This window comes from Athene cunicularia (assembly GCF_003259725.1).
Source record: "Athene cunicularia isolate RWA chromosome 13 unlocalized genomic scaffold, athCun1 chr13_part1, whole genome shotgun sequence".
NCBI lineage: Eukaryota > Metazoa > Chordata > Aves > Strigiformes > Strigidae > Athene > Athene cunicularia.
The window spans coordinates 17,853,269-17,880,460 of record NW_020799117.1 but is presented as its reverse complement, the minus strand read 5'-3'; the positions used below and the strand labels follow the sequence as shown (position 1 = coordinate 17,880,460).

The 27,192-nt window shown below is 40.9% G+C and overlaps 1 protein-coding gene across 10 annotated transcripts in view; it reads right to left on the bottom strand.

Annotated features, from left to right (window-relative positions):
* KCNIP1 (potassium voltage-gated channel interacting protein 1) overlaps positions 1 to 27,192 on the bottom strand; it is a 449,680-nt gene that overhangs the window by 100,040 nt on the left and 322,448 nt on the right. The window contains exon 1 of one of the 10 annotated variants that reach the window (XM_026858237.1): positions 26,770 to 27,162. The exons of 6 other annotated variants lie outside the window; for them this stretch is intronic. Coding sequence is in view for 2 of the 4 variants with exons in the window: in XM_026858233.1 (XP_026714034.1) it covers positions 26,465 to 26,564 (100 nt within the window). In the remaining 2 variants the exon portion in view is untranslated. Of the gene's footprint in view, positions 1 to 316; positions 429 to 26,464; positions 26,711 to 26,769; positions 27,163 to 27,192 lie in introns of those variants that run through there. 3 more of the 10 variants (XM_026858233.1, XM_026858236.1, XM_026858242.1) reach the window with 3 other exon arrangements.

Genomic DNA, 27,192 nt, shown 5'->3' with positions numbered 1-27,192 from the left:
AGTGCAAAGCTTTCCTCTCTATCACAGTTCAGCCCTGAAACAAAGTAATCTCAGACATACAGACATCAGAGGCAAGAAGACAACATAGTGTTAATGGATTATGATAGCAGATAATGACACATCAATTTATTATTATAATTAATAGATCCACAGCTACCAAAGCTGCAATTATTAAACAGCAGCTGAATCTACCCATCCAACTGCACACAGATCACATACTTTCAGACATTTTTGTATGGCATTTGCAAATGCCCCAGACAGAAAGTCAGATTAGCATTTGTATATTTGATCACATTAGGGAAGCACACACACTTACCGTACCTCTGCTCATGTGTAACCTTCACTCCACACAAGAGGCTCTGCTCCTATCTGTAGACCTTTGTGTGTCCCATTTAGATTTGCTTTCTGCAGAAACCACTAGTGCTCACAGCAAAACCTCACCAAGACACAGGTTTCTAAGAAGCACTGTTTATTATAGATGTATTTATATGCCTCAGCAGCTCTTTCCCCTTAAGTCACTCAGACATGATTCTCTCCCTGGAAATGAAGCATGAAAGTGTGGGAAACTATTCACAGCTTGATGACTGCATTTCCTTAGGTCTGCGAGCCAAATTACTAGGAGTGTGTGAATACACAGAAAGCTCATTTACAAATTAGGCTGTTAGAAAACTTGGATCCAAAAAGAGGCATCTGTGTGTTCTCTGCGTTACAAATACTTGCATTAGGTTGCCTAAAACTGCTTGTTTCTTCGGGTACTGGACAACATTAATTTATGAAGATGATTTCTTAAATACTTTTATCTAAAAAAAAATAATAATAGTAGTACAGCAATTCACAAATAATAAATTCTTCTGCTTCTGAAATGTCCAAGGAATATTACTGGGCCAAACCATGAAACTGTTACCAGACACCCTGGGCATGGAAACCAGAGCAGGAGGGAAGAGCATTGCAGTACTATACAGTTCCCAGATGGGGTGTTGGAGCATGTCCAACATTGACCATTTCTTCTTCAAATTTCAGGATGAGCCTCCCCATCTCCAACTAAAAGGCAATGATAATACAGGCATGTAACTGATTCATTCCCCCACTGGTCTTACAAGCAATACTGCAGTTTTCAAAGTACTCACTATAGCACCAAAGGAAAACAAGCCTCACAAACCTAAAAAAAAAAATAATTCAGCCAAATGGCTGAAGTCTTGCATTAAATCCAGCTAAGGGGCAAATTTCCAACAAGTATTAATTTACAGTGCTTATAGCAGTGACTACCAAATCCTCTGAGAACTCTACACACAGATATTAAAGCCTGCCAAGCCAACATGAGTTAGGGTTTAGTTACCAACTCATTAAAATACATGGGATTGACATGGCTGAATTTCCTTGTCTGCTTTCATAATCCCATCTTTTATGTTTATGTTACACAAATTTTATGCATGACTAAACAAACATCAAGTCTAAAATCCAAGTTTTTAGACTTTTTTCTTCACTTAGGATCAGATTTTGTAACCAATACTGCATGTATTACAGATCATTGGCAAGATGAGTAGTTGGAATCAATTTTACTGTAAGAACTACTTCTTTGTTTGAATTAATTCTTGGCGTAATGAGTAATTTACTATTAGAAAGGATGACAGGCACCAGAACTTGCAGCAAATCATCATTGCAAACAACAGATGTTTTATTCATACTATTGAAGAAAATTTGAGCCTAAGGTACCTGGGTGAAAGCCAGGCTTTCACTGAGAAAACAATAAAGTATATGTTTTAACTAAGTGGGTCCCTTGGATTTTACAGGTCTATGCTGGTGATGTATACTTCCCCAAATCAGGACTAATCTACACAGATAAGGAACAATGGAATGGAATTATATTGTCTGTACCATATTTTTCAAAAAGCAAAAATCTTGAATGGCATAAGTTTATGTTGTTAGAAGAGCAAGTATTTCCCTTTAAAGTGGATTGATAATGAGAGAAAGCCAGGTAGCTTGCTGTGGAATCCCATACTGACCTCATGTTTATTTGTTTTATAAATTAGTGTTAGGCTTTTCCCTACATGCTGAATCCCATCACCTCAGAAGCTCTCAATGCTCACATCCTTTCTCAAGTTAAAGACACAAATGTGGTTTGGTGATTTTGTTCCCATGGAATCATAAATTACTCTCGTAGAAATAATTATAATACAATGGATATCCCATTATACATTTTCCAAGCAAATCTCCTTTGGTTAAAAACTAAGACATGTTTAAAAGTACCATGATTTTGAGAAAGTCAGCAGCACACGTTTTTGATCAGGAATTCTGGGAATTCATTTGGAATAAGTGAAGTTGAATTTTCTTTCCAGTATTATCTCATGAGTTTCAATATCTCATGTTATTCTGTGTGATGTTTATGATGAGCACTGACATACAAATTCTTTATATTATCTTTAAACTAAGAAAAGCCATTCCTACCCGGGAACAACTGAAAACTTCTTCAACTTACATTCTTCTAGATCAAAGCTTTTCTTCACTGTATTGTCACAGGTTTCTTCAGGTGGGACCTTCTGGCTCTCCAGGAGCCCTCCGACCCATCTGTCCCCAGGTTGGTCCCGGGCGGGGCTCGTCACAGTTCCTCCCTGAGTGGGGCCATTTGATTTCCCTCTCCCACCCTTCCTGTTTCAGCCACCATAGACTGAATTCTGCCCAAGACATAAAGCAGAAATCCTTTCTGAATTAAGTAGGAGACTAAAACACTTAGCAGTGTTGGTGCCGAGCGCTGGCAGAGGCCTGCAGGGGCCTCTGTGAGGGGAGGCCGGAGCTGCCCGTTGCCCGACCCAGCTGGTCCCCGGCTGGTTCTGCTGAGGCCCCAGGGCCTGGCACCGCTGAGCCCCTCAGCGAAGCTGCCGGCACCTCTGGGAAAGCAGATTTAAGAAAGAACAAAAAGCTGCCTGGGAGCCAGGAGTGAGGAAGAATATGTGAGAAACAGTCCTGTAGCACCAGGAGAGGGAGTGGGAGAGCAGCTGGGTGGGCAGCTGGCCGAGGCCAAGCCACCACCATCAGAGAAAGTCAGCAATGTTTGGTGAAGAGGAAGCGCTGTGTTTCATTCTTCTCATGGCTAGTGAATTAAAAAAAAAAAAACCCAAACAACCAAAGAAGAGAAAAGGTCCTTACATATATTATATATTCATAACAACAATGTATTTCCACTAACAGATAGTGTTTCATATTACTGGCCCAGTTTCACCACAGCAATGAAAAGAAAACACATTTGTGTTCCTGATGTTGCGGACACCCGTTTGGATACTGCTGTTAGGCTTTATCTCCTGTCACAGGACTCTCAAAACAATCCAAAATAATCCCTGTAGACAAGCATTTGCCTTTCCAGGTTCTTCCCGATCAGGAGACATCAGGCGTGCCTCCTGGTCTTGTTCAAATCTTTCTCACGAATCAGCAACTGGAAATGTACCACCTCAGCCCAGACAGCAGGCTTCACCTTAACCTTTTAAAAATTCGTCTTTTAATTAGTTGGCTCATCTTTCTTACGCAAACGTTGCCAGGACTGTAAATTGGGGAGAGCAGGAAATGCCTGTCATGCTGCAGAACACTGGAAAGGTCAGGGCAGTCTCTGCTGCTACCCTAAATAGGATCTAGGAAAGATGTAAAATGTAGGTATGATGGCAAAGGCTGCAAGCAAAGGCGGAGAATGGCACTTCAAACTATTTTTATGACAAACAGTGGTTCAATAAACAGAAATGTTCCTGTCTGGAAAGATGCCATGCGGTCTCTTCCAGCATGAGCCCTCTTTGCTCTGCTTGCTCCCTCAAGCTGGCAACAGCATGATGAATGTCTGTGTGGTCAGCAGCTGTACATCTTCACTCAGGACACAAACGAGCTCACTGTTAAATACCCATTTCTCAACGATTTGATCTTGGCTCACAGGAAAAAAAGATAGGCAGTTATGTGTGTGGGAAAACCAAAGTGCTCAGACAGAACGTAACACCGCAACAGGCCACGTCCTCCACCCAGCCCCACCCCACCACCGCTGTATGAGGGAATACAGTCCATTTACACCAAATTTATTAGACCTTGAAAACACCAGAAAATGTGTTCACCTCTGAGAGAGCAAAGCTATGAGAGGCGTGACTAAACTAACCAGGCAGAGACTATCAGGATTAAGCAGGTAACAGATTTTTCATTTAATAGCTGAAATTTAAAACTTTTGAGTTAGCTAGGGATTAACCTAATACCCTTGGCTTGAGTCAAAAAGAAGTGGTTTGTGGGGTTTTTGTTTGCATTTTTTTGTAATTTTAAAAACCCTGTACTTTAAGTATTTAAGAGAAACATAATTTCCAAATCATTCTTTAAAAGTCATTGTGAAATGCTTTGGTATTTTCAAAAGCCATCTATTAAATTTTCCAGTCGAAATCTATTTGCATGGTACTATCTAGATTTGTAAAACTATTGGGATTCTCCAACTAACATTCAGGTTTCACTTCAGGCATGGGACTGTGCACGGCAAACCTGGCTCCACTGAGAGGGTCAGCAAGAGAGCAAGGATCGGGGGGCACTGAGGTGGGAGCAGTGGGCAGAGCAGCACTGACAGATGTGCAATAACATCAGATCAGTGACATTCATTTATTTTTATTTTCTGCACAGTTCTCTAAGGACTGAGGTATCATGGAGGTCTATAAATTGCAGTTTCCTCATTGCAACTTCAGTGTTTTCCTGCCATGCATGCTCAGGAAGGTCAGAAACTCCTGAAGCATATTTTCACAGTCACTCTGTTTACTGCCACATCAATAAAGGGTTTGGTTTAGGCTTTGCTGATATTTTTTGAAAACATACATTAAATCTATGAATGACAGGTCAGATCTTGTAATGTATTTAGAACTGTTTGAGACTATCTTAAGAAACTGAGGCATTCAGTTAGTAAAGAAACTACTGTAGTCTCTTTATGGGCTTCTAAATAAATCTGTTAGAATCTCTCAATCTACATGTTTAAACTGTATGAATATCTTAGGAGAACAAGTATCTTTTGGTAAGGTAGAAACAGTTTCTTCAACTTTATATATGTATCAAATGCAAGTAGGGTTTTTTGACTGTCAGAGCTACATGTATAATTCTGGGAACCTCAGCTATTTGCTAGTCAATGGCCTTGCAGCAGCACCAAGATAGTTGTGAAAGCTTATTTACAGCAAAGCACCAACATGTTTTCTTTGACTTTGTACAGAGAAAGGTAGAACTGGTCTGGCTATGTTTGGTTTGGTTTGGTTTGTTTTTTTCCTAAAGGACAGCTGAGACCAAGAGAAACATTTGACCAAGAAATTACATAAAAGGTAAAAAAACTTCTTATGATTATCTTAGGAGTAGTGTCAAAGAACCAGACCTCACAACAAATACTGCCTCCAGTACACGACACTCATCTACAATTTTTGTAATATGCACTAGAAAATTTTACTTAGAAAATTTCAAAGGTGACAAACATTACACCACAATTATATAAAAATTAGTTGGAAAAAGCATTATATCAAACAGTACCTTTAGGAAGGCCCCCCTGAAGGTCCAATCCAGAAGAATCAAAAACATCAATGGAATTGAAAGGTTTTTGTCCCAACCTACATTAGTAACCAAGCCTGATTAGAGCACATCAGAAGTTGGAAACTAACTTGAGTGTTGAGTGCCCATTTTGTGACATCTTAAGGTCAGTTTAAAACTCAGCTAAATCTTATCTGAATGTCTAAAATGTATACCTATAATGTATAAAAACTGACAAATTACCTCAGCACTTTCTGCACAGAACCTATACTGGCTTATGTACTGCATCAGTCAAATCATTGCAAATGATATGCAAGCTCAAAAGAGATGCAAAATTTTTGTTAATAATTTGTTCAAAATTATATTTAATGAAAAAAATTCAAGACTTTCATGGGACCAATTAATTATGTTATGCACAACATCTTCCTAAAGACACAAACAAAATTCATCAATTGCATGCAACTTACATTTGAGGGAATATTTTAATTTAATTAAGCTCTTCACCGTTAAAGATGTTAGTGTAATCTTAATGATCTAGCAGCGAAATTGGAAATGAAGCACAAACTCAGCTTTAGACTGTCAAACACATTAAATAGAATAATTTGCAATTCTTATGATTTGAGTTGGATACAAATCAGAGACCTTTAGCTGCAGCATTGTATTTCGTTACCAGTAATTTCTGACAATCAATAGCATCTGAGAAGAAAGCCATATTACATATGTGTGCCCTGCATTCTTCGATTTATCTGATGCTCTCCCTTATCAGACTGTGCTTTTAATTGCTTGCAGCTGAGAATTTTAAGGATATGTGCCTGCATCAGGATGTAATAAAAAAACAGAAACTGAGATAAAGTCTCAAGACAAAAGCAGCCTGTATGCTTTTGATTATGGGTAGGGTTAAAATACATCGTTTTCTCTGTAAGTCATAGAAAATTAAGGATGCAACATCTTGCTGTGCAATAAAAGAAACAGGACTGCATGGGGAAGAAAGAATAGGTTTGCTTATGAAGTATTTGCTCAGGGCACCAAGCTAAAGCTCTGCTAGTCAATTTAATTATAGTATTTTCTAACTTTCTGAGAGCCTAGTTTTACAATTTATGCAACTTTTGCATTGTGTCACACAGCACATGTTCACACAAATACTACAGGCTCTCATTCGCAAGGTTCAGAAACCAAAGACTCTTCTGAGGGCACCGTAGTCCCCACTGCCTTGTCTCGTACCTATGGAGCCTTTCACTGCCGGGTGCCACAGGCTTCCCCACGCCCACTCCAGCAGGTCCCCTGCTTTCCCTTCTGTTGCCTCACAAGGTGGGTGTTCTGCTGACCGAGGGGGCCAATTAAACCACAGTGGAAACAGTGGGCTTATTTTACTGTTAATAATTAGAGGATATAAATAAGTAATACAGAAAATAAGCAGCAAGAAAAATAAAGAATAGTACACTTAATTATTACTACATACAGTTAAGCAAGGCAATGCACCTAATCATTACTACACAACAGGGAGAATAGTGATTAAGACAGCTGCATCACTACTTGTGTACGTTACCAACACCCAGACTCACAGTCACTGGGCAGCCCTGGTTGCAGTGAGGATTTGGAGAACCTTTCCCTGCAAGTGGGAAATCCTACACGGTGTGTCCACCCGTTAGGTGAGGCATCCAAAGTTGCAGCCTTATATACCAAAAACCAGCAAGCCAGAATAACTTGCACTTTTGTTTCGAGCAGAAACATCTGGTTTCATCCCTCCTGTTGGATTCCACCCAAAGCCTGTCCAGGGCTCGGGGTGCAGAACCAAGGGAATTTCTAACAAGGCCAAACCCTTGGGTTCTCAGCCTTGAACAAGGCTAAACCAGGAAAGCTGGACACATTCTCACAGCATTTCATCCTCACTACTGCTTACATTTTGCCTAAGCTACATCTTTCACTCGTGAGCATACGTATTTTGTTAATGATCAGATACTAATTAATAAACACTAACAGTAATACAGATTTTACTATTTAGCAGATGCTAACAATGAATAACATCTGGTTGTGAGGTTCATCTAGAGGTGAACTTTGTTTCAGGGCCTATTATTCAGGCCCTAGCACTACAGTGGGTTTTCCCTGTGATCTCTGCACAGTGATGCCTTCTGGGTCCCAGACCAGACTCTTCCCTAGCAGGTCTTTCTACCTGATGGTTCCTTCTTCTTGATTCTTTGATATTGCCTCCAGTTTCACTCCTTAATTTAACTACTGGCTAGATCTTAGCCATTTAAATCCTCAATCTATCTCCTCCACTCCCCCCCTCACAGGTCTAATCACCTAACGCCAGGCAACCCCTTTTGTGAGTTTTGTAGGCTTTCCTGCTCCCCAGTCCCAGCTGCACTTTTTGCAGCTGAAGCCAGAAGTTTTGCCTGCTGTCCAAACTGGCTGTGATCATGTCAGTACCGAGCCCAAAATAATGAGCAGTGTCTAATGATTCACACTCAGAGCTTTGTTACCCATACAGCCACCCCCCAAGCTGCAGGAACTAAGCCTCGTTGCTATCACAACCCGTCATTGCAGTGCAGCTTTCAGAGCAACAAGCGTCTTGGGGTGGGTGCCCTCACTGCCTCTGAAATACAGGTCTGAAGTATCTCAAGACAGACAGTCCAAAAATAACCCACCTTGAAAGAGAGTGTCTTTGTCTGAAAACATAGCTCTTCACTTTTAAGAGGCATAAGTGGCATAAGGTTTTTCAAAATGGAGTTGCTACCTAGTTTCATTTCTGATACACTAAACCTAAATATATCAATTCTCAGTGAATAAACGAGTGACAGGATTTACAAAGAATGTTAGCTCTGGAATACTGCACTGTCTCATGGTTCGAAGAAGCAATTAAACTTGATATAGTTGGGAGAACCAAAATCCCAAAGCAGAAAGTACACTTTCAGTTTTCAATGTAAACAAACAAAAAAAAGCCGTAAGAATGATGTAACATACAGATCTAAACCATACACACTGCTTCTGCTTCTGTATAATTGTGCTGCATTGCCTTAATAGGAAACATTCGAAGTGAAGAGCTGTCACCAACTGCCATTGAACCCGCATCTCAGCCTTTCTCATAAATTAGCAAAACTGTAAACCTGCAACCATTACAAGTTTTTTAAACACTTAAAGAGACCATTTATTATTTTCCCTTTTTGGCCAGCATGTTAATTCTGCAAATACTGCAAATAGATTCCAGTAGAGAAGAGAGAGGTTGGTACTTCTTTGGTATGACCTTCTCTATTTAGAAGGGTTTTCTCTGCAGCAGAAATTTGTCATCATAGCACTTGCTCCAGATACTGTGCCAGAATATCCTGTTTCCAACCAAAACATGTACTTTTGAATTAACCTTCTTGGCTTAACTCAAGGGCACTTCATTTTTTCCTTCAGCATCATTTAGCCACCTTGCCTTGCAATCCCCAGAACCTCATGGTACTTCCAGTTCCTGCCACGCTTCATTTCCCTTCACACCTCCTCAAATACCCTTTCAGTCTTTTCACATTTCTAGTCGACTCTCTGCTAATTGATCTTCTGGTTTCTGGTTCCTGTAGGTCTTGACCGAGGTTTTCCTTCTGCTTATGTCTTTCATGCTGCAGACAGCTCTGCAAGCTCTTCTCTACCACTGCAGAACAGCTCTTGAAACAGGCGCACGCACAAAGACAGTACCTCAGCTCTCCACACAGACATGACTGCCTGAAACACCCCATGTGCCTTGCCTGGTGTGCTCCCTGAGGGCAGGCTCCCATGCTGCCCTCTGCCAGGAGCTGAACATCCAGAGTGAGCCCTGAGGCTCCTCGTGTGCCAGCCCAAGGGCCCCTTTTCCTTTAATCTCCAGAGTCAACGAGGACACCACCGACTGAGATCTCTGCTCTGCTGCTGCTGCAGGCAATCTCTTGGTCCCGAACACAGGAAATAAACTCTGCAAGTGTTGTTTGGAGTTTTTTTTTTATTTTCCTATTGCAAAGAAAATCAGCTGGTGATGTATCCTACCCTTTTCAGTTTGATGTCATCTTTCAGAACAGAATGTTTTGCCACAAACTTCCTTTTCAGCTAGAAGCACTGACTTCTAACATTTTCTGGTACAGGATGGCCGGTCTGATATAAAATTTGAATGGTGGCTAATTGACTACTTCAAAGTAAAGGAAAGATTTGCTAAAGATATCCCCAAAGTATTTTTTGATTCCTTTATTTTATTTTATTTCAAATAAAAGCATGCTGTTATAGAAATGTGTCACAAAATTCATGGTAAATGCCAGTGAATCCTATAATGAAGCCTGCTGTATTTGCATATGCAATTAATACTGCATATGGTAGCATTCAGTTTGTTAGTTATCTTTAAACAGTGTTCAGTAATCTGCAATTCAAGACGTAACACACCATGTAAAGCTTTTAAAGTGCTTTACAAAGATATTGCATCAATCTTCAGCAACTTCCTAAAGGTGCATAATCATCCTTACTTTATCCATAAATAAAACTTTGCACAAAGAATTAATGTGCAACTTTTCAAAACCATTAATAAGGCTTAAAAACCTGGTTGTACATCAGGGTTCCAGAAGGAAACAAAAGGTCCAAACACTAGCAATAGAAACAATTAAAACATGGGAATACTTCCACACGAGGAGAGATCAAATAGAGTACAGCTACTTAAAAGAGAATGAGCATATGGCAAAGGAGGCTTAAACAACCAGAGCCCAACTTGCCAGTGCCTCTTCCCTCTTCATCATGGTTTAACAGAAAGCTACAAGTGGAGATGCGCTGACATCTGAAGGCAGGTCATTTAAAAGGAAACAATACTGCAACCTTGCTAATGCAAACCCATGACCGTAAGACTGTGGGGCCGGAAGGGGCTGTGGTCTGGCCCTGACCTGGGGACACAGTGCCAGGCGCAGAGCTCAGCAGCCACGTCTCCCCTGCGCAAGGCCGCAGCTCTGGCTCAGCCTCTCCCCGGGCTGTGGGAGCAGTCAGCGTGTGCCGCAGCTCCCAGGGACCTCTCCTTGTCACCCTGAACATGGCTGTTCCCTTCAAAACCGCTTGTGCTCCAAATAAATGCAGCATGCCTTCCTCCTCCATCCCTCTGCATTAAGGACAGAAACACAGCAAAGATACACCACTGTGTTTGCTGAAATACATTGCTGGAATTAAACCTGCTTTAGGTTTTTACAAAGAATACACTGTGCAGGGTTTGGAAAGTACCTCCCAGATGAGAATATTAATTCACAACTGTTGGAGAGGATTTTACACTTTTCTTTTTAACCCTACCACTTCTCTTCCACTGAGGTTTCCCACTCCTGCCTCTGCAGCTGTCACTGTAAGAGTCATTAGGTCATCAAGGAGAAAACCATGAGGTGACTGACTGCATCTGTGCCTTCCAGAAGAATAGTACGAACAAAACATGCTTGCAGCCAGGGCTGAGTGGCCTGCAGTTTGCATGCAGTTTTTCCAAGTGCTTTGAAGAAGCTAATCTGGCCTGCTGTCATGAGAGCTGTAAAGAGGGGAATTATTTGCGTGCTGAAAGTATTTGGTTTCTGAAATCATCAGGAAGATTACCTCAAAGATGAACAGCTAAATCCATACTGTAGGAGAAGGTGCTATCTGGGAGAAAAGCAAACATACCTTGGCTCCTATCATCGTAGAGTTTAATAATCCACACTGCCAAATCAGGAAGATAAGGGGAATGCAGTTTTTTGTGTGTGAGCATGTGAAAAAATGACCTTGAGCAACAAAGACAACAGCCTCTACAAAGTGGGAATACACAGATGTGCCTGGAAAAAGCATGATAATTAATAACAAGGTTGTCGAATTCAATAATTTTTTTCATACAGGATGTGGAAAAAACCAACTAGAAAGGAGGTCATCCAGACTGGATTCTACCCAGAAGTATATAAACTGATAAAATCAATGACATGGGACAGGATTTATTTTAATAGGGAAGGAAGAGGTTAGAGGATACTTAGATAAGCCAGAAGTTTTGAAACTGGCTGGGCTTGATATCCAACCTCAACTGATGAAATCTCAGGGCTGTTAGCAGTTATTGGCAATCCAGTGTTGAGGAACAGGGATGAGGTGTGGAAGACTGAAACAAGATAAATACACTCCCTGTCCTCACAAAAGGTGGAGGATGAGGAAATGGGGATTAGATATCTATCAGCTTAGCTGCAGCTCCTAGAAGCAAATAAAACCAAACAATTGGTAAGCAGAGAGAAAATCACAAGAAAATGAGTGGCTGCCCAACTGGATCTGTGCAGAGTAATTGGTGTCAAATCAATCTCATTTCCTTTGACAGTAAGACAATAGATTTTTGTGTCTCATCTTGATTTCTTTGAAGATTTTCACAGTATTTTAGCTCACTTTCTTGTTTATAAGTTAAGAAAACACGGTATGGATGAAAATACTAGGGGATGGATACAGCACTACTTGATAAACTACTCAGAGTAGTGTCAAAGGTTCATTCTCAAAAGAAGATATAAAAAACCTGAGCCTCATGGGGAACCTTCTTAGGTCTGGTATAAGTCATTATGAATGGCAGATGAATTAGTGTACTTACTACGTTTGCAAATAATACCAGTCTGGGAAAGGGGGAAAACAGGTTGAAGATCAAATGTAGATTTAAAAAATATCTTAAAGGTTGAAGTCTGAAAACAAACAAAACCAGGTTTCTACTCACTAGGAAAAAACACAGAAATCTACACCTATACTGGAATAATCACCTGCACAAATGTAAGGCAGAAAAAATTTTACTGGTATTAGAGCTCCATAAAAAAAAATCAGGAGCTATAAAGGATCAAAAACCATATGTTACAAAAACCAGGCAAATGTTCTTCTGGAAGTACAAGCACAGAGACAACTTACACGACAAATGAAATAGCCCTTATACTCTTCTCCACATTATCAAGGCCTCAGCTGGAGTACAAGATCCAATTTTGGGTCGTGCACACCCAGAAAGATAGAAGCCAATTAAAGAAAGTCCAGAGCAGTGAGAATGATCAATAGTCTAATAAACAAGACCTAAACAAATTGAGGTTGCTTGGGAAAGGAGATACCAAAGAGAGATGATAAGTACACAAAAGGCCAGTGCAGAGGAAGAGGTTAATCTATTCTACGTCCTCAGTGGATGAAAGAAGTAACAAGCTTCAAGTTTAGCAAGGAAGAATCAATTTGGTATGAGGGAAAAGCTTTCTACTGGAGAAGGGAACAAAGCGCTGAAATAAATTGCCTGGAGAGACTGTGGAGCCTCCATGTTGGGAGGGTTTTATGAACAAGTCAGAAAGCAGCTGCCAGAAGCTGCCTTGGGGCAGATGTATGGATCAAATTGGGTCCACAGGAGTCTACGCTATCACAGTGTCTCTGCCGCCTTATGCCCACCCTGCAGTCTGCCAGCTCACTTTCATACAAACCATGGGAAAATAATTGAAACCAAACAGAAAATCTATATTTGATATGGAAACTACCTCAAAAAAGTATCTTCCCCTTCACTACTGAAGCCCTTCCACACCTTAATACCTTGCACGTCTATAATGCCCTAAGTGCCAAAGCTCTATACATACCTGTAGGTATTAAGGGATATTAGGACATGCAATAGATAATGTTCCCAGCAAGAACATGCAAGGTCACACAGAAAGGCAGTAACAGAGCAAATAACGCTCTTTCCTCTGGCTCAGGCACCCTTGCTGTCACCAGCTGCTCATCTCCCAAGTATTTTAATATGGTTCTGCAACATTCATTAACCTTTCTCACCAGACCAGAAAACTAAAATCCAACTTAACTTTCGTGCACTGCTCAGGAAGTTATTGCTATCTTGTTCCCATGCATAAATTTACAACCAATTTAATTTTCTGGACAGTAAATTGTTAATTATCAGAGTTCAGGCAATAGAGCTAGGTGTTACAGAATTACAAGCTCTATATCAGCTAGCTGCCATGGTCTGGGACATGTCCACCCTGACTACACTCCTCTAGAATTAGCACTCACTTTACACCACACGAAATAAAAAAGTAGCTACACAGGAAATAAAAAAATATCTATTTGCACCTCTCTGGGCCTGGTTCCCCATACAATATCTTAACACTAAACCATATTCAGCAATGAATTGAATTCTCCCTGTGTTCCTGCTCATGCACCCCAGGACACCCTCCTGGGTCTCACCTGGAGGTAACTTCTGGAGCATGGGCCGCAGCCAGCTTCCTGGAAGTGTCATTTATTATATTAACAATCGCCCTGCTACTGCACCAACCTAGAATTCAATGCAGTTGGTAGGCTCCTCCTGTTCTCCTGGCTTTTGGTAGTTTAGTAAGTTTGCTACAGAGAGCCCTGCAAATATTCTGGAGAGTAAACACTGTGGGGTAGCAGGTGGCCTGTGACTAGGAAGGGCTGGACTTGACATCAGCATTGTCCCTTCTCGGGTCCCTTTGGCTGGTTTAGCTAAATCTGGAGTTGGCCAGCAGAGCCCCTGGGTGCTGACTCTGTGCTTGTCTACTCCTCCCACCTCCCTTTTCTATTTCCATCACCTGTGTCCTGGTTTATGGTGGAGGGTGGCTGTCATATTGCTACACTTTACTGAGAGACTTCTTTATAATTTGCATGCATGTGTATTTGCGTAATGGCATGCTGTGGAGTTCAAAGCTGTTTTCTCACTTTCAAAGTAGTCCTCGTGTGTAAGTTGTCCCAAGTCTGATGTGCACCAGGCTTGTATTTTTGTTCTTGATTGAGCATGCTGCACTATATTCTTTTTAAAACTCTAGCTATTCTGGGAGAAGTGTATAATTTAATATGTTCAATAGATTTCTCATCAGGCATTCATGTACAACTTCCTTCATCTTGCACTCAGATGTCTGATTTTCCCCAGTAATTGGATTTGCCACATTTGTGTTTACTTTCATGACCTATGGTAAGCGCTGCTTTTTAAGCTGAGGACTATTAAAAGCTTTGCCGAAGCCTACAATAGCCTACGAGGTAGGTTTTCTGAAACCTATAATGCTAGCTTTCAGGCAATTCAGAATCCTTTTTACATGGGGTATTAATGTACAAATTAATATAGCCTGAACACTACCTTAAGCAAAAGCTCTTCTGTACAACAGTAGCTGTGGGCATGCAGTGTACCATTATTAACCTGCTCTAAGGTATACACACAGCAATTGAACACATTTGCAGTGGGCCAGACCCAGGTATCCAAGCAGAGACCAGGAAGAAAAACTTTTCTTGCAGTTATTGCTCTAAAGCAGAACTGGGCCCTCCATTGAACACAAAATGGGAAATCTGAAGATACAGTGCAGGGGACACTTTCAAAATCTTCTGCAGGGACAATGTCCCAAGAGCCATGAAGCTGATCTAGGACTGCAGAAAACAAAAGCTGTGAAAATGAGAACTGTACGACATCTGAAGCCTAGTCACACCATCTCTGCCTGTTAAAACTGTAATCAGGATAAACCATGTCCTTCATGAGCATTATGAGACCTGTTAAGGACAAGTGGAAGACTTTTACTGTTGGGATGGGGGGGCTGCCATCCCATACCTAAGTAAGCAGGCTCTTTGCTTTTGCTGGCTTTAATAGTACATCATCTAGTTCTTTATTTTGGAACCAGTTTCCTGCTGAATAGATGTGGGAGAGTCAGAGCTGCAGGAAGGAAGGCAGGTAAGGAGAGAGGCCAGGAGTAATGATGGCTTAATAGACAGGGCTTCAGGAAATCACTCACAGGGCACACTTTTAAATTTGTCTCTGATGCTTGCACTGGTGGTCCTCAAGTTTCTCCTACAATTCCCACTGCATTTGTTTTCTTTTTTTCTTCACAATAATATATGCATGTTGTATCTGGGGTTGTCATTTGTGCTCAGTACTCAACGGTAGCTGCTTTCAACCTTTTCTTTTTGTATTTAAAAAGCCTAGCTGGGAGTTCTAAGCAGCTGTGCTCAAAAAGATGCTTTTAAAATCAAGAAGCAAAAGTGCAAACAGCTGCAGGGAGCACTACTGATACCTTCAAAAGGTGGAAAGGAGCGTAAAAGCTCCAGTACAGCCTGCTGATTCACTGCTTGTTCATGCAGGATGCAAACCTGCCAGTAGTGCTGCGCTCTGAATGGCAATCCTGATGGGCTCGTCCTGAGCAGGGCTGACCATAGGTTTTCCCTGAATGCCTTTGCAGGGACAAGCTGGACATGGGAACTTGGTCCTTACAGCATTCCCCACTATTCATTGAACTCTCTGGTCTGCAGGGAGTCTCAGCACAGGATCTTCAAGTTTTATAAACATGAAGAGAAAAATCAAGGAAAGCAAGTGTCCTGCAGTAAGTAGGTAAGAGACTGTGGATAGTGAGCAGATGGCCAGCAACACAGCCAGTGCTCATCCTGACAAGGAGAAACGAGCCAGCACATAATCCTGCTAGGAAATAAACTTAGGCCAACAAGAAGCAAGTGATGTGTTCATGTTCTTGGGAAAGAAAAACAGAGAAAGGAGTTACTGGAGCTATTATTACTCACAAAGGGGAAAAAACATCCTAGGACATGGTAAAGAAAGTAGATTAAGTGACAGCATGGGCAACAGATTCAGGTCTCCCAAGTTCCAGTACTTTGTAATGATTTGCTTTTATCATCCTAGTAAGTTTTCAAGCTATATTAGACTGATAGAGCAGCTCGCTTGCTGTCCTAGACCTGGTGCCCCTTGAGTTGCAATGTAGCCTCCCCTGCCAAAAGAAAGCCCCAAGATTTGTCCACCAGCTGTTGCTCATCCAGCCATCAGCCTGCCTCGTGCTTGAGCATTGGTCCCACATAGGGAGACCCCTGAAGACTGTCCATGGACAAAGCGGGACCGCAAAAGGAGCCCTCTGGTCTGTAACTTCTCTTTGGTCCACTGAACCCTGACCTGTCCATCCCCAAAGCTGTATATAACCTCCTGCAATGCTGCAGAAGTGCTTTTTCTTCAGGCTATTCTTCCACTCCTTTGGGCTCCCTTTCTACTTTTTTCTGGTATGGGAAGATACCTCTTGAAGTGGGATCCTTGAGGTCCTTCTCTTGCATTAATTTCTGAGCTGCCTTTTCACTGTGCTTTTTGGTTCATATAAGGCAACAATCCTTTGCCCTCAAAAGATAGCTTCATTTCTCCTACAGTGTATAACACTATGACATCTGATAGCACTACAGTATATCACCACTGAGGTAGAAGAAAATGATTTACCTATATTTTCAATGAAACACGTTAATTCTGTGTATATTAACCAAGGCACTACAAATGAGTGACTGTACATGAGACAATGTGAGCTCACAGCATTGAAAAATGTGCTACAGAAAGCACAGTATTTTGAACTACATGATAAATGAAAACTAAGATGTACCATAGTTGTACAGAGTGCCTCTTCTTTTTCCCCTCCTAAAATATGCATATTGTACAAGAATGAACTGGGGAAAAATCCCACCTTTTTGAAGATGTCAAAATTAGGTCATCTCAACATTGTTGGGATGTTTATTGAATTCGTATTTCTCCCTCATCAAATGACACAGTAGAAGAAATTCTTTAAGAATAGTAACAATTCAGAGGTCAGGACAAAAGTCAAAAAAAAGGGGACAATTTTGATAACTGGTATAATCCTTTGAATCCAAGAGAACTGAACTATCAAGCAATTTTAAGCACAGAAGCATCCAGGTAGGACAAAAGTGGGTCAGGTGTTTAATGGAAAAGCACAGACAAAGGCAAAAAGTTTTTTTCCACTTCACAGTACAGCAAACTTGCATTAAATAGCAAGCCCAAAGCTAGAAGTTTTTTGAGATATAAAAATAAAATTGAGATTCTGTCAATATGAACTTGCTATTAGTTAGTAAATAGAACCCTGCGAGTGTCCCAGAAAGATGATGTCCACCACAGTGGACTCTCTAGGAATCATGGGGGCCACAGAAGCTCCCCTAACCTTTGAGAAAGACCTGAGAAGATGAAGCTGTATATAGAGACTGGCTTTCAGTATCAACTCACTGCATCTTGCAGCCAATTTCCACCTGCCTTGTCCCACAGCAGAATTTTTCAGTGATAGATATGTTCCCTTGTGAATAGAGGGACAATGCTGACATGAGCTATGCACCATGACCGACACGTTAACAGCAGCTCCACCAGCACAGCAGCCTGCAGTGACACTCAGAGCTCACCCTTTCTTGGGCCTGAAAAAGGAAGTCTCATCATGTTTTGGAGACCAAATAGGATGATAAAACCTATGCTGTTCCAGCTGCAAGCTTAAGTTTTCCCAGCTCCTCTTGAGCTTTAAAATGTTCCTCTAGAGCCTCCCAGGGCACTGTCTCCAAGGATGCCCACTCTTATGCTCAGTGGCATTATGTATCACCATGTATTTGTAAATACAAATATTTTAATTTAGTTAGGAGCATGCATCACTGGTGAGCTGCAGTCTCTGCGGCACTGAGCCTGCCTGTACTCACTGTATGTTAGCTGCAGCTCAACTCTTTACCCCTGGCTCGGGGACCTTCTTGGTCTCTGGGGCAGAAGTGGTTTCTATAACTGGAACATGAAGTGTTGTGCTATTTAAGAGGCTTTTTTATTACTACTATAATTTTTAACTCCATTGTCATGTGTTTAGGCAAAAAAGCTGCCTGGTATGCACTTGAAAGAACAGTACCAATCGCTCACAGCCACAAGATACTAATGTAGGAGCCAGAGAGGTTGTACTGCCATCTGACTTCTCAACCACAATGAAGCAGTGCTTCAGCATGGCTGGGGAAATCTTCTACAATTTTTGTCATGTTGAAACTTACGTAAATCTTTCACACTCTAAATTTTAGTGAATATAGAAAATAGTGTAATTATTAATGTGTCTCAACATCTCAAAAGTCTTCTCTCAATGAAAACACCAAAGAAATTAAGTGAAAAATATTAATGAAATACTTATTTTCTTTACAAGAGTTCTAAGGCATATCATGATACAAGTGAATTTGTGGTTGCACAAGCATATTTAAACCCTCATAAACCAGGACATTTCACTAGCCCACAGCAAGGTGACTCCTCATCCCCACCTAATGACAAAGGTGAAAAAAAATTGTTCAGTTTCCATTAAAAAACAAACAAACACAGGCTCCACTGGGTATCACAGCTATACATGCACACTGCCATTCACCTACAACTAAACCTACTTCAAGCTAAGCTGAAATAAATTATTCAAACTGTTTCATTATCTCATGGGATAAGAATATAGAGTGGTCATACCTGTATAAGTGGGATTTTAAAGGCTACAGAGACTCTTTAAAATATTATTTTAAAGGCTAATAAGTTAATTGTACATTGTACAAAAGCTGCCTCTGCCTTTGAGCAAATAGTGATACTTAGGAAACCCAACTGAACAACTGAAACCCAACTGAACTGAACAAACTGAAGCTTCCTTTCATATGCACACAGATTGTTTTCCTGACAAAAATACTGATCAAGTAACACTTGAAGTGAGGGCAGCCATCCTTAAATCAAAGTGAAGAAAAAGCTGTGTGCATACTATGTTTGGAAGCTGTGGAAAAATTTCACAAAAAATCAGGGCCATAATATAGCATTTCCAGTTTCAGGAAAAAAATTGCATGAAGAACAGCATGAGGATCCTGCATTATTTTTACAACAATTTTGAGTGACTATTTATTTCCCTGCTTTTGCACAACATGCTGGATGAGCTAACTTCTGCCCCCACTTATCTAGCCAAGGATCAAGAGGTAACATGATCACCCAGAGCACCACCAGCATATGGGCTGTTCTGTACTTCCCCACTGGACTGAAACCCTCAGCCTGGAATAGGGAGGTGTGAAAAATGAAGGAAGGGGGCTTGGAATTCTGTTTAAAATGAGCCCGGATGAACGGGACAAAAAAGGATGCTGTGCCAGAGGGCCTTCAGGCTCCGTGTCACAGCCTGGTGCTGACAACTGCTCCAGCTAAGGTAGGTGCGCTGCTGATCCACTGAGAACTTGTGTCTTTAATTGACATGCTCCACAGCATTTCTGAGAGACTCAGACATTTACAAACTCCCTCAGTAGGTGTGACTCTTGTAAGGCGCTAAACAAACCCCTTCCAACTAAAGAATCTGAAGGAAGAAATGACAGTGCTGATGCCTGGTGCTCTTGGACCTTCCTCAGAACACCTCCCTCCAGCTGCACCTGTGCCTGCTGTGGGTCTCAGCTCACACTGCAATTTATGACAGCACAAGTAAGAAGCATGATCACAGTACAAACAGATTTTCAAGATAAAGTACAGTGTTTTAGCTTTGCCTTTTCGGAGGAGAGAAGGAAAGAACACTCAGTACTGGTTAAAATGCTTGCTTGCCATTTGTGTCGCCAAAATCCACTTGGGTTCGTCTCATTACCACACCTGGTGTTCAGCTACCAGTCTTTGGTCTCCTCTGACCTGTGAAGCAGGTCAGCCCCACTTACATCTTTCCTCCCTTCACACTCTGAGCTGCCTGGCAAGATGATGTCAGGCACATCTGTAAGAAACAGACCTTATCTATCTCAAAAAGTCAATTGATTCCTATCATAATATCAGATCCCTCACCCTCCCATCACCACCTCCTTGCTGATGTCTTCTATCTAAGATGTTTGGTAAACTGAAATAGCAGCTGATATGAGCACAGACTGCCTGCCAGAATAAAAAAAAACAAAACTTTTTGCTTGATATAGAGGAGGATCAGGAATTTCAGCAGCGTGCCAGTGAGGGAAATCAATTCTACTCAGCCACTGTGATTCAAGACAACAATAAAAAATGCACTTAGAATTTTTATAATGTTTTTAGAAGTTCTCTTATCTTAGGTAGTAGCAGGAATCAGGGAAAGACTTAATTCTTGCCCATCTTGCTCTGTCTGCATGGCATGCTCCTCCCCATGTGAGAGAAGAGGTACGTTCTTCTGCCTTCACCTGTTTTGCTGCCTTTATCATCTTGACAGCTTATTAGGAATTATACACTAAGAGAGAATCTTACTTTGTTGCTTTCTACATCTGAAGTAAGTGTGTATGCCTGAGAAGTATACTGAGAATGAGAAAGGTGTAGCTGTATATTTACCTGGAAAGCATCAAGCACTTTCAGTGGAAAGTTTTTTCAAGTGTAGATGATAAGCAGAGACATAAAATATCAAGCTGATATTACAAACCAAGAGTAATGTAAGATTAGTGGAAAAAAGTTAGGATCCTGAGTCTGCATTCACCCACGAAGTCTCCTGTGACGATCTCTCACCCAACTTCTAAGGCGTGAATTAGACGATCGGTATGATAAGTCTGTCAGTGGTGGCAGAATGAAGAGAGTTTATTATGTGCACAGCAGTGTACATAATAGTACACACTGTAAGCAGATTCTTAAGAGTTTAATGTCTACTGATTTAGTACATTTCCACTTAAAAGTTCCAAGTATTTTATGGTCAAGGTTAAGCTTGAGGGAAACTGAATCCGGTCATTACTTTTAACTCCATTTTACATATGAATAAATTAAATATGGAGAGAAAAAGACATTCCATCTGTCTTAGTATCATCTTGGAGAAGTGAGAGGAAGACCTCAGAAACACTCCTGTCATGGTTAGGACGTAGAAAACCATGGCAGCACCTTGTAGCGAACAAGCTTATTTCTGTTGGGGGTCCCTGCCCTTTTGTTATTCCATGCTCACAAACAGTGGCACAGTCCTGTTAGCTTACATGGGGTGTGCAAAAATGATTTGCAGGCCAGAGCTCCTCTGCAGGTATAATGCTTTCTGAAGATTTCATCAGCCACTCAGAAAGCAGAGAACATGCAACAGGCAGAAATCCCAAAGCTGGAACAGAAAACTGAGTACTTGCTACGAACACCTCATACTGAATCCACAGCTAAAGCATACATGCCCAAAATATGTTCATTAATGACACCAAACAGCACCACTGAAACTGCCCTTTTTAGTCATTGCAATAACTTGGTGCAGCCCAAAGCAGAGGTGCTGACCAAGAGCTGGAGGCTCTCCTGAGGGTACATTGTGCGGAGTGCTGTGGGCAAAGGAGTTGGCATGCTCCAAGTGTGTACCAAGTACCAACAAGCATGAGAAGAGAGACGGCAAACAACCATACCATAACTGTAGGGTAACACAAAGAAAACATTACAGCTCTGATAATGATTTCCTTTCAGCCAGCGAATGTGCGACATCTGGCCAGCTCTGTCACCTTTTGCAAGTACAGTATGTATCTCAGTTTGCAAAGGCAAATACATACATGGAGTTGTCTTGTTTGTTATTCTGGAAGAAACTGCTTTGGCTCCATCTATCCACAGCCAAGTCCTGTACACTCAAGGACAGCTCTCTGAGCTCATACAGAGGCACTGGCATGATGCACTTCTTTTTGAAGAGGAAATACAGTCACAGATGGGCCAGAAAGGGGACTAGCAAAGGGAGAAACCTGAGCTTGGGCACCAGAGAATACAAAATCAGGCCTTTCAGTCTATTCTGTGACCACATATTTCTCACAGTGCTCTTGCCTTTTGTTGTGTAAAAGTGCTAGTGCAGTTTGAGATGTCCCTGTTCACACTGACACACTCCATCCAGTTAGCCACATGGAGAGCCACGTGTAGCACAGCAGTGTCATTTGCCCCACTGCCCCAAGAGCACTGCAGCTGCCTTGGCAGAAACAGCCTTGTCCAACACCCAAAGTGATGCCAAACAGCCAGGCCAGAGCAAAGCCATCTGCAGGAAATGAGCCAGGGCCTAGACTTAAAAAGGCACCTTCTTAAAAACAATAAAGGATGAAAATGAAAAGGTGCTAAGAGATTTGAGGAACAGACAGTTAGAAGCTCAACACTACATGCTACCAGTTTCCAAAAAGATGGGAATTAATATACAGGTGTTCGAACCACTAAGACTACAAGATCCACATGGAGATTTGAACTTTAGTTTTCAAGATAATCATCTCATCAGCCTGTCCTTCTCCAGAGACCCTTAGCATCTCTTCCCTTTTCCAACACATCACAGCTGTACACTGCAGCCACTGTACAGTCGCTCCTATGCAGCGTTCACAACAATGCTGTTTCCATAACACGAGCTGGCACTACACAGGAAACTAGACACGTTGCCTTTCACAGGGTTACTGTGTTCACTTAACTCAGTATTGCACCCTTCAGGTGCACTAAAAGGCAACTGGGACCCAGGAGTTTGAGCCCCTGCATTCCCAGTGCGAGCGCTGCTGGCCCATGTGCTGCTCCCTGACACAGAGTGACAAGGAATCAGCCTGCAGGGACGGCTGTCAGTAAAGAGGACACCCTGCAAAGGGCTAAGACTTTATCTATTAAATAATTACTACAAGTAATTACTGCAGTGGTGGTAGGGCTGACAGAGTATTCTAGAAGTGCAAGGCACAAGACGAATTAAGGGGGAATATGGTATTTTAGACCTGTCAATTCATGTGCTGTGCTGAGTCTTGGTGCAGATTACTCACATGTGGTCTGGACTGGCCCACAATGAGTTTCTTTGGTCTTTGACAGAAGTGGTTTATCAGCCTGATCACTTATTCAGTACCTGAGAGATAATATAAATCAGCCACACCATCAGATCACTGTACTTTCCAGTAGCAGAAGATGGACGTTATGCTAAATTGAAAAGAAAGTGCAAGTTTGGCTTTTAGCAGTCCAGAAAGAAATTTGAGTTTGATACTCTCTGTGAAGCCATGGCCAGAGTACAGGAGTCTTTGAACAGAAACTGTGGCTCCTCACCACTAAGACAGTAAATCTCATCTCTCATGGAAGCTGCCTCCTGGTCTGTCAGGGGGAACTTCACTCCTTCCCTTTACCCTGTAACAAATTTTGGCACCTTGTAAACCACAGGCTGAAGCTGAAAGACAATAGTTTTCCCTAGGAACATCTAGTACTGAGCAGCTGCAACAAAAACTCTTCTCCACTATACTTTAGAAATGGAGCAGATGGGAAATGGCATGGGAGTATTTGGAGTTTTTGTGAAATTTTGTATATTGTTTCAAAACCAGTTTTGGATACAAACAAAAGCTGTTAGGAAAACTCTGAAGTCCTCCCCTCTGCTTGGTTAGTAACAGGTCGTTTAGGCTAATGCTTTTGCAAAGCAATTTATATGTTTGAGTGCTCTACATGATGTTTAGTCAGAGACACTTTCTTTGTAGCACAAAGTCTTCTCAGCTGTCTCACTTGTCCCAGTGCCCATCAATGTTAGAGTAAGAGCAAAATGCCAGTCAGAGCTGAGAATTCAGACTCCAGCAACAGCATCAACTTTTAGTGACAGTGACCTTCAGGAAAACATGCTCATTACTGGCTGGAAGGGTGGAGAGTTTCAAGAAGTTTAGCCTGTTTCTGACTATGGTAATGCTAGTCCTCTTCCTCCATTTAAAAACGTAGAGATTTTAGGTCTCATATTTGTAAAAGTCACTTTTAGAGTCTCTATATAGATAGTATTGATGAGTTTAAATAATAATTACACTGGTTTTAACATGTAGACAGTACGTTAGCAGTGTACTTCTGTAAGCTGTTCGGTATAAACAAGGTCCACAGCTGCTTCAAACTGCAGCCACAAGTTATCTAGGCCAGAGGCCCCTTCCAGCTATTTCAGCTGTTGTTTGCTAGTGCTCCATATGCTGTGCTTGAGATCTAGCATGCACCCTTCTACTGCTGTATATATCCAATACCTGTTTTCTCTTTGCATAATGAAATGTGATCACAGAAATTTGGCTTTTTGCTAGGATAACCCACACTTGAGGGATTTATACTATACTGACAGTGTAGATTCCTGTGTAGCATCATACTCTGTAAGTCCTACAGGGTCAAGCAGGGTTATTAAAATTAATAGAAGTAACAGCAGTTAAAACTTTTTCTCACTAGAATATTAAGTATCATTTCTTCCTATAACAACCAGCACACAAGCCTTAAGAACTAACCTATTGCAACAGTGAATAGTCTCTGCTGGAAAATAACCAGTGACAACCTTATTAAAGCCATCTTACTGTTAAGGCAAAGCAAGCAGCAGATTTCCCAAAGACAAGAGCTTCATTTAAGTATGTGTATGCTGTATCTTCTTATGCAAGAAAGGACATTGCAGAAGCAACTGCAATGAAGCCATAATTGTGTATGTGCTAAAACTACAAACTCTGAATATGTAAACTTCAGCTGAAGTTCGAATGTTAAAGTTTACTTTATCTCTTTTCAGTATAATTCACAAAGTGACCCCAATCTCCTGCTCACTATTTTAATTTAAACTTAATCAGAAAACAACTAGACATCATTATGATTCACTCTGAATTATTCAGATAGCTCAAACCTTCCTTCTCCTTAGGAGTCAGGGGTACCAAATGTGCAATTCCCCTCTCATGACACGAGTACAGGTCACAAGTACATGAGGAGACTGGGGACCAGGAAGATGCAGCTACTCAAAACCAAGAAGTGCTCTCTCCTAAAGCTTCCTTCTTCAATGCTTTTCTTTTTTTTTTCTTAACCAAGTTGCTAAATAGCATCTGCCCTTTGAATGCATTCAGGGAGGCAACAAAAGGATTCCAAAAAAACAGGTGCTCAGACAGACCAATTCATAACAGACTTTGCTAGAGCTGGAGACAGGAAATTAACTGTACATTGGGTACCATATAACACTTTTCTATGACAGGAGCACACAGACTCCTGAAGGCTCACAAAAGCCAGAATAAATGCATTTTTCTGTTGGCACTCTGTCTTGCTTGCACAATTTGATCATTTCAATAGACTTTGCAAAGCTAGAGCTAGTACATAAAGCAGTTGCTAAACAATCTGTATTACTGCCCTAGCTTCAAAATGTTGTGCAACAATTATCACCGGGTGCCTCTTAATTAATCCAAACATATAAGAGGTTAGGAGAAATAATCAAAGCAGCAGGAAAGTGGGAGAAACAGGTACATACATGAGAACTAAAAATAGAGCAAACCACCAATGAAGTGGAAGTTTTATAACTTTTTTTCCTCCAGTAAAGCACTTGCTGCTAGTCTCCAAGGTTCTTTGAACCTTGCACTAAATGTTGTCGTGTAATTAATACGAGGCCAGCAACTTCACCTTTTCCGGGTTGTCATGACTTTGAAGCAGAACGGAATAATTGTTCAGTATCTGTGGGGAGCTGAAGGTTATTTTAATACCTGCGTACTTCTAGCTTACCATGAAAAACGACCCTCAAGTTTCTATAAAAAGCAGCTGTTCAATATATATCATATTCAAGAACATTTAGGAACACTGTAAATCTACTCTTCCTATTAAACAGTGAGGCTATCTGCACAGACATGTTTTGATTTATAAAGCTCAGTGTCTAAAATTCGTCCCTTCTGCCTCTATTTAATATTTCCGTGTTTCTACATGAATTACATTGTTTATAAAAACAGAGAGGTAACAAAAATTAAAGTATCTTTAGCAGTCAGCTCCTTCAAACTACCTTCTACAAAGCATATTTACATTTCAATAGGTAGTGTTTTCCTAAAACATACATGAGGCTAGAAAGCAAGACCAGGCAGATTTGTTAAAGATAAATATACTGAAAGAGGGCTAAACTGATTACAAGAGAAACATTCACACAAATAAGCTTAGTAAGGTTTTTGGATTTTCTGTTAATAATAGCCAATAGCTAAAAATAAGCCATGACGTTTCCAGCAATTAGAACAAATTGAGAAGTTACAATGATAAACTTACTAAAATGTAAACCCTTTCATTCAGAGATTCAGGATGCAAGCTGCAGTTTCCTAAAGCATAAAAATCTATATTGAAGTTCTTGAAACAATCTTAAACATAGATAAAGAATGGTTTAAGATTATGTCACATTTATTTTCAGAGCTGCAATGAGAGCTACAATACTATATTGACATTTAAATACATTTCATTTGTCTAAAGAAAGCATCTGAAGTTATTTCAGCTACTGTTCAGCTCCTCTGATACTCAAACATTGCACATGCACGTACAGATTAAAGTATAATGCTCTGCAGCAAATGGCTTTCAGAATACAATATTTTCTAATTCTTAATATCCTACCTTCATAATTGCCTTCTAGGAGACCCAGGTGCTCAAGTGCCTTCACAAATCCAACAATTATCACCAGTACAACAATCATTTCAAGTCCCTCCAAGTTCATCTTGAAAAATTATTCATGTAAAAGCATCTTTTCTTAGGGAGCGTCCTGACTTCAGAGTTAGACTTTAATTAAAAAGCCCTCCTAGTCCAAGACATGCCACACAACCACATAAATACAATGCTAAAGAAGCCCAGCATATTCCCACCATAAAACATTTCCATTGACAGCAAGATGAACACAGGAATGTAAGGAAGTCAAATCTTACCATGTCTGCATCACTTGCCTGCATGGATACAGATGTTTCAGTCTCTAAGGCAACAGAATATACAGTTACCACTTTGTTTAGCATTTCCTCTCTGTCACAGCCAAAATTCACCAAATCTGCCTGGTATCTAGTAAAATCTGATGCCTCTTTTTCACACTGAATTGCAGTTTTAGAGAGATCCCATAGTTTAATAACACAGTGGAAAAAGTCCAAACACATTCTTTGCTTGATAGTAAAGTGAACTTCAGAAAACTCAAAATAATTTCATTTAGAAAACGACCTATTGCTGTATTTCCCTACTGAGTGCAATACAATTACAGAAGGTTAGCTATATGCTCAAGTATCTTTGTTTTTCCATGCTGCACACACATTTTACATCAAATACAGGACTCCAGTAAAATATTAAATATGGTAAGAAGAGAC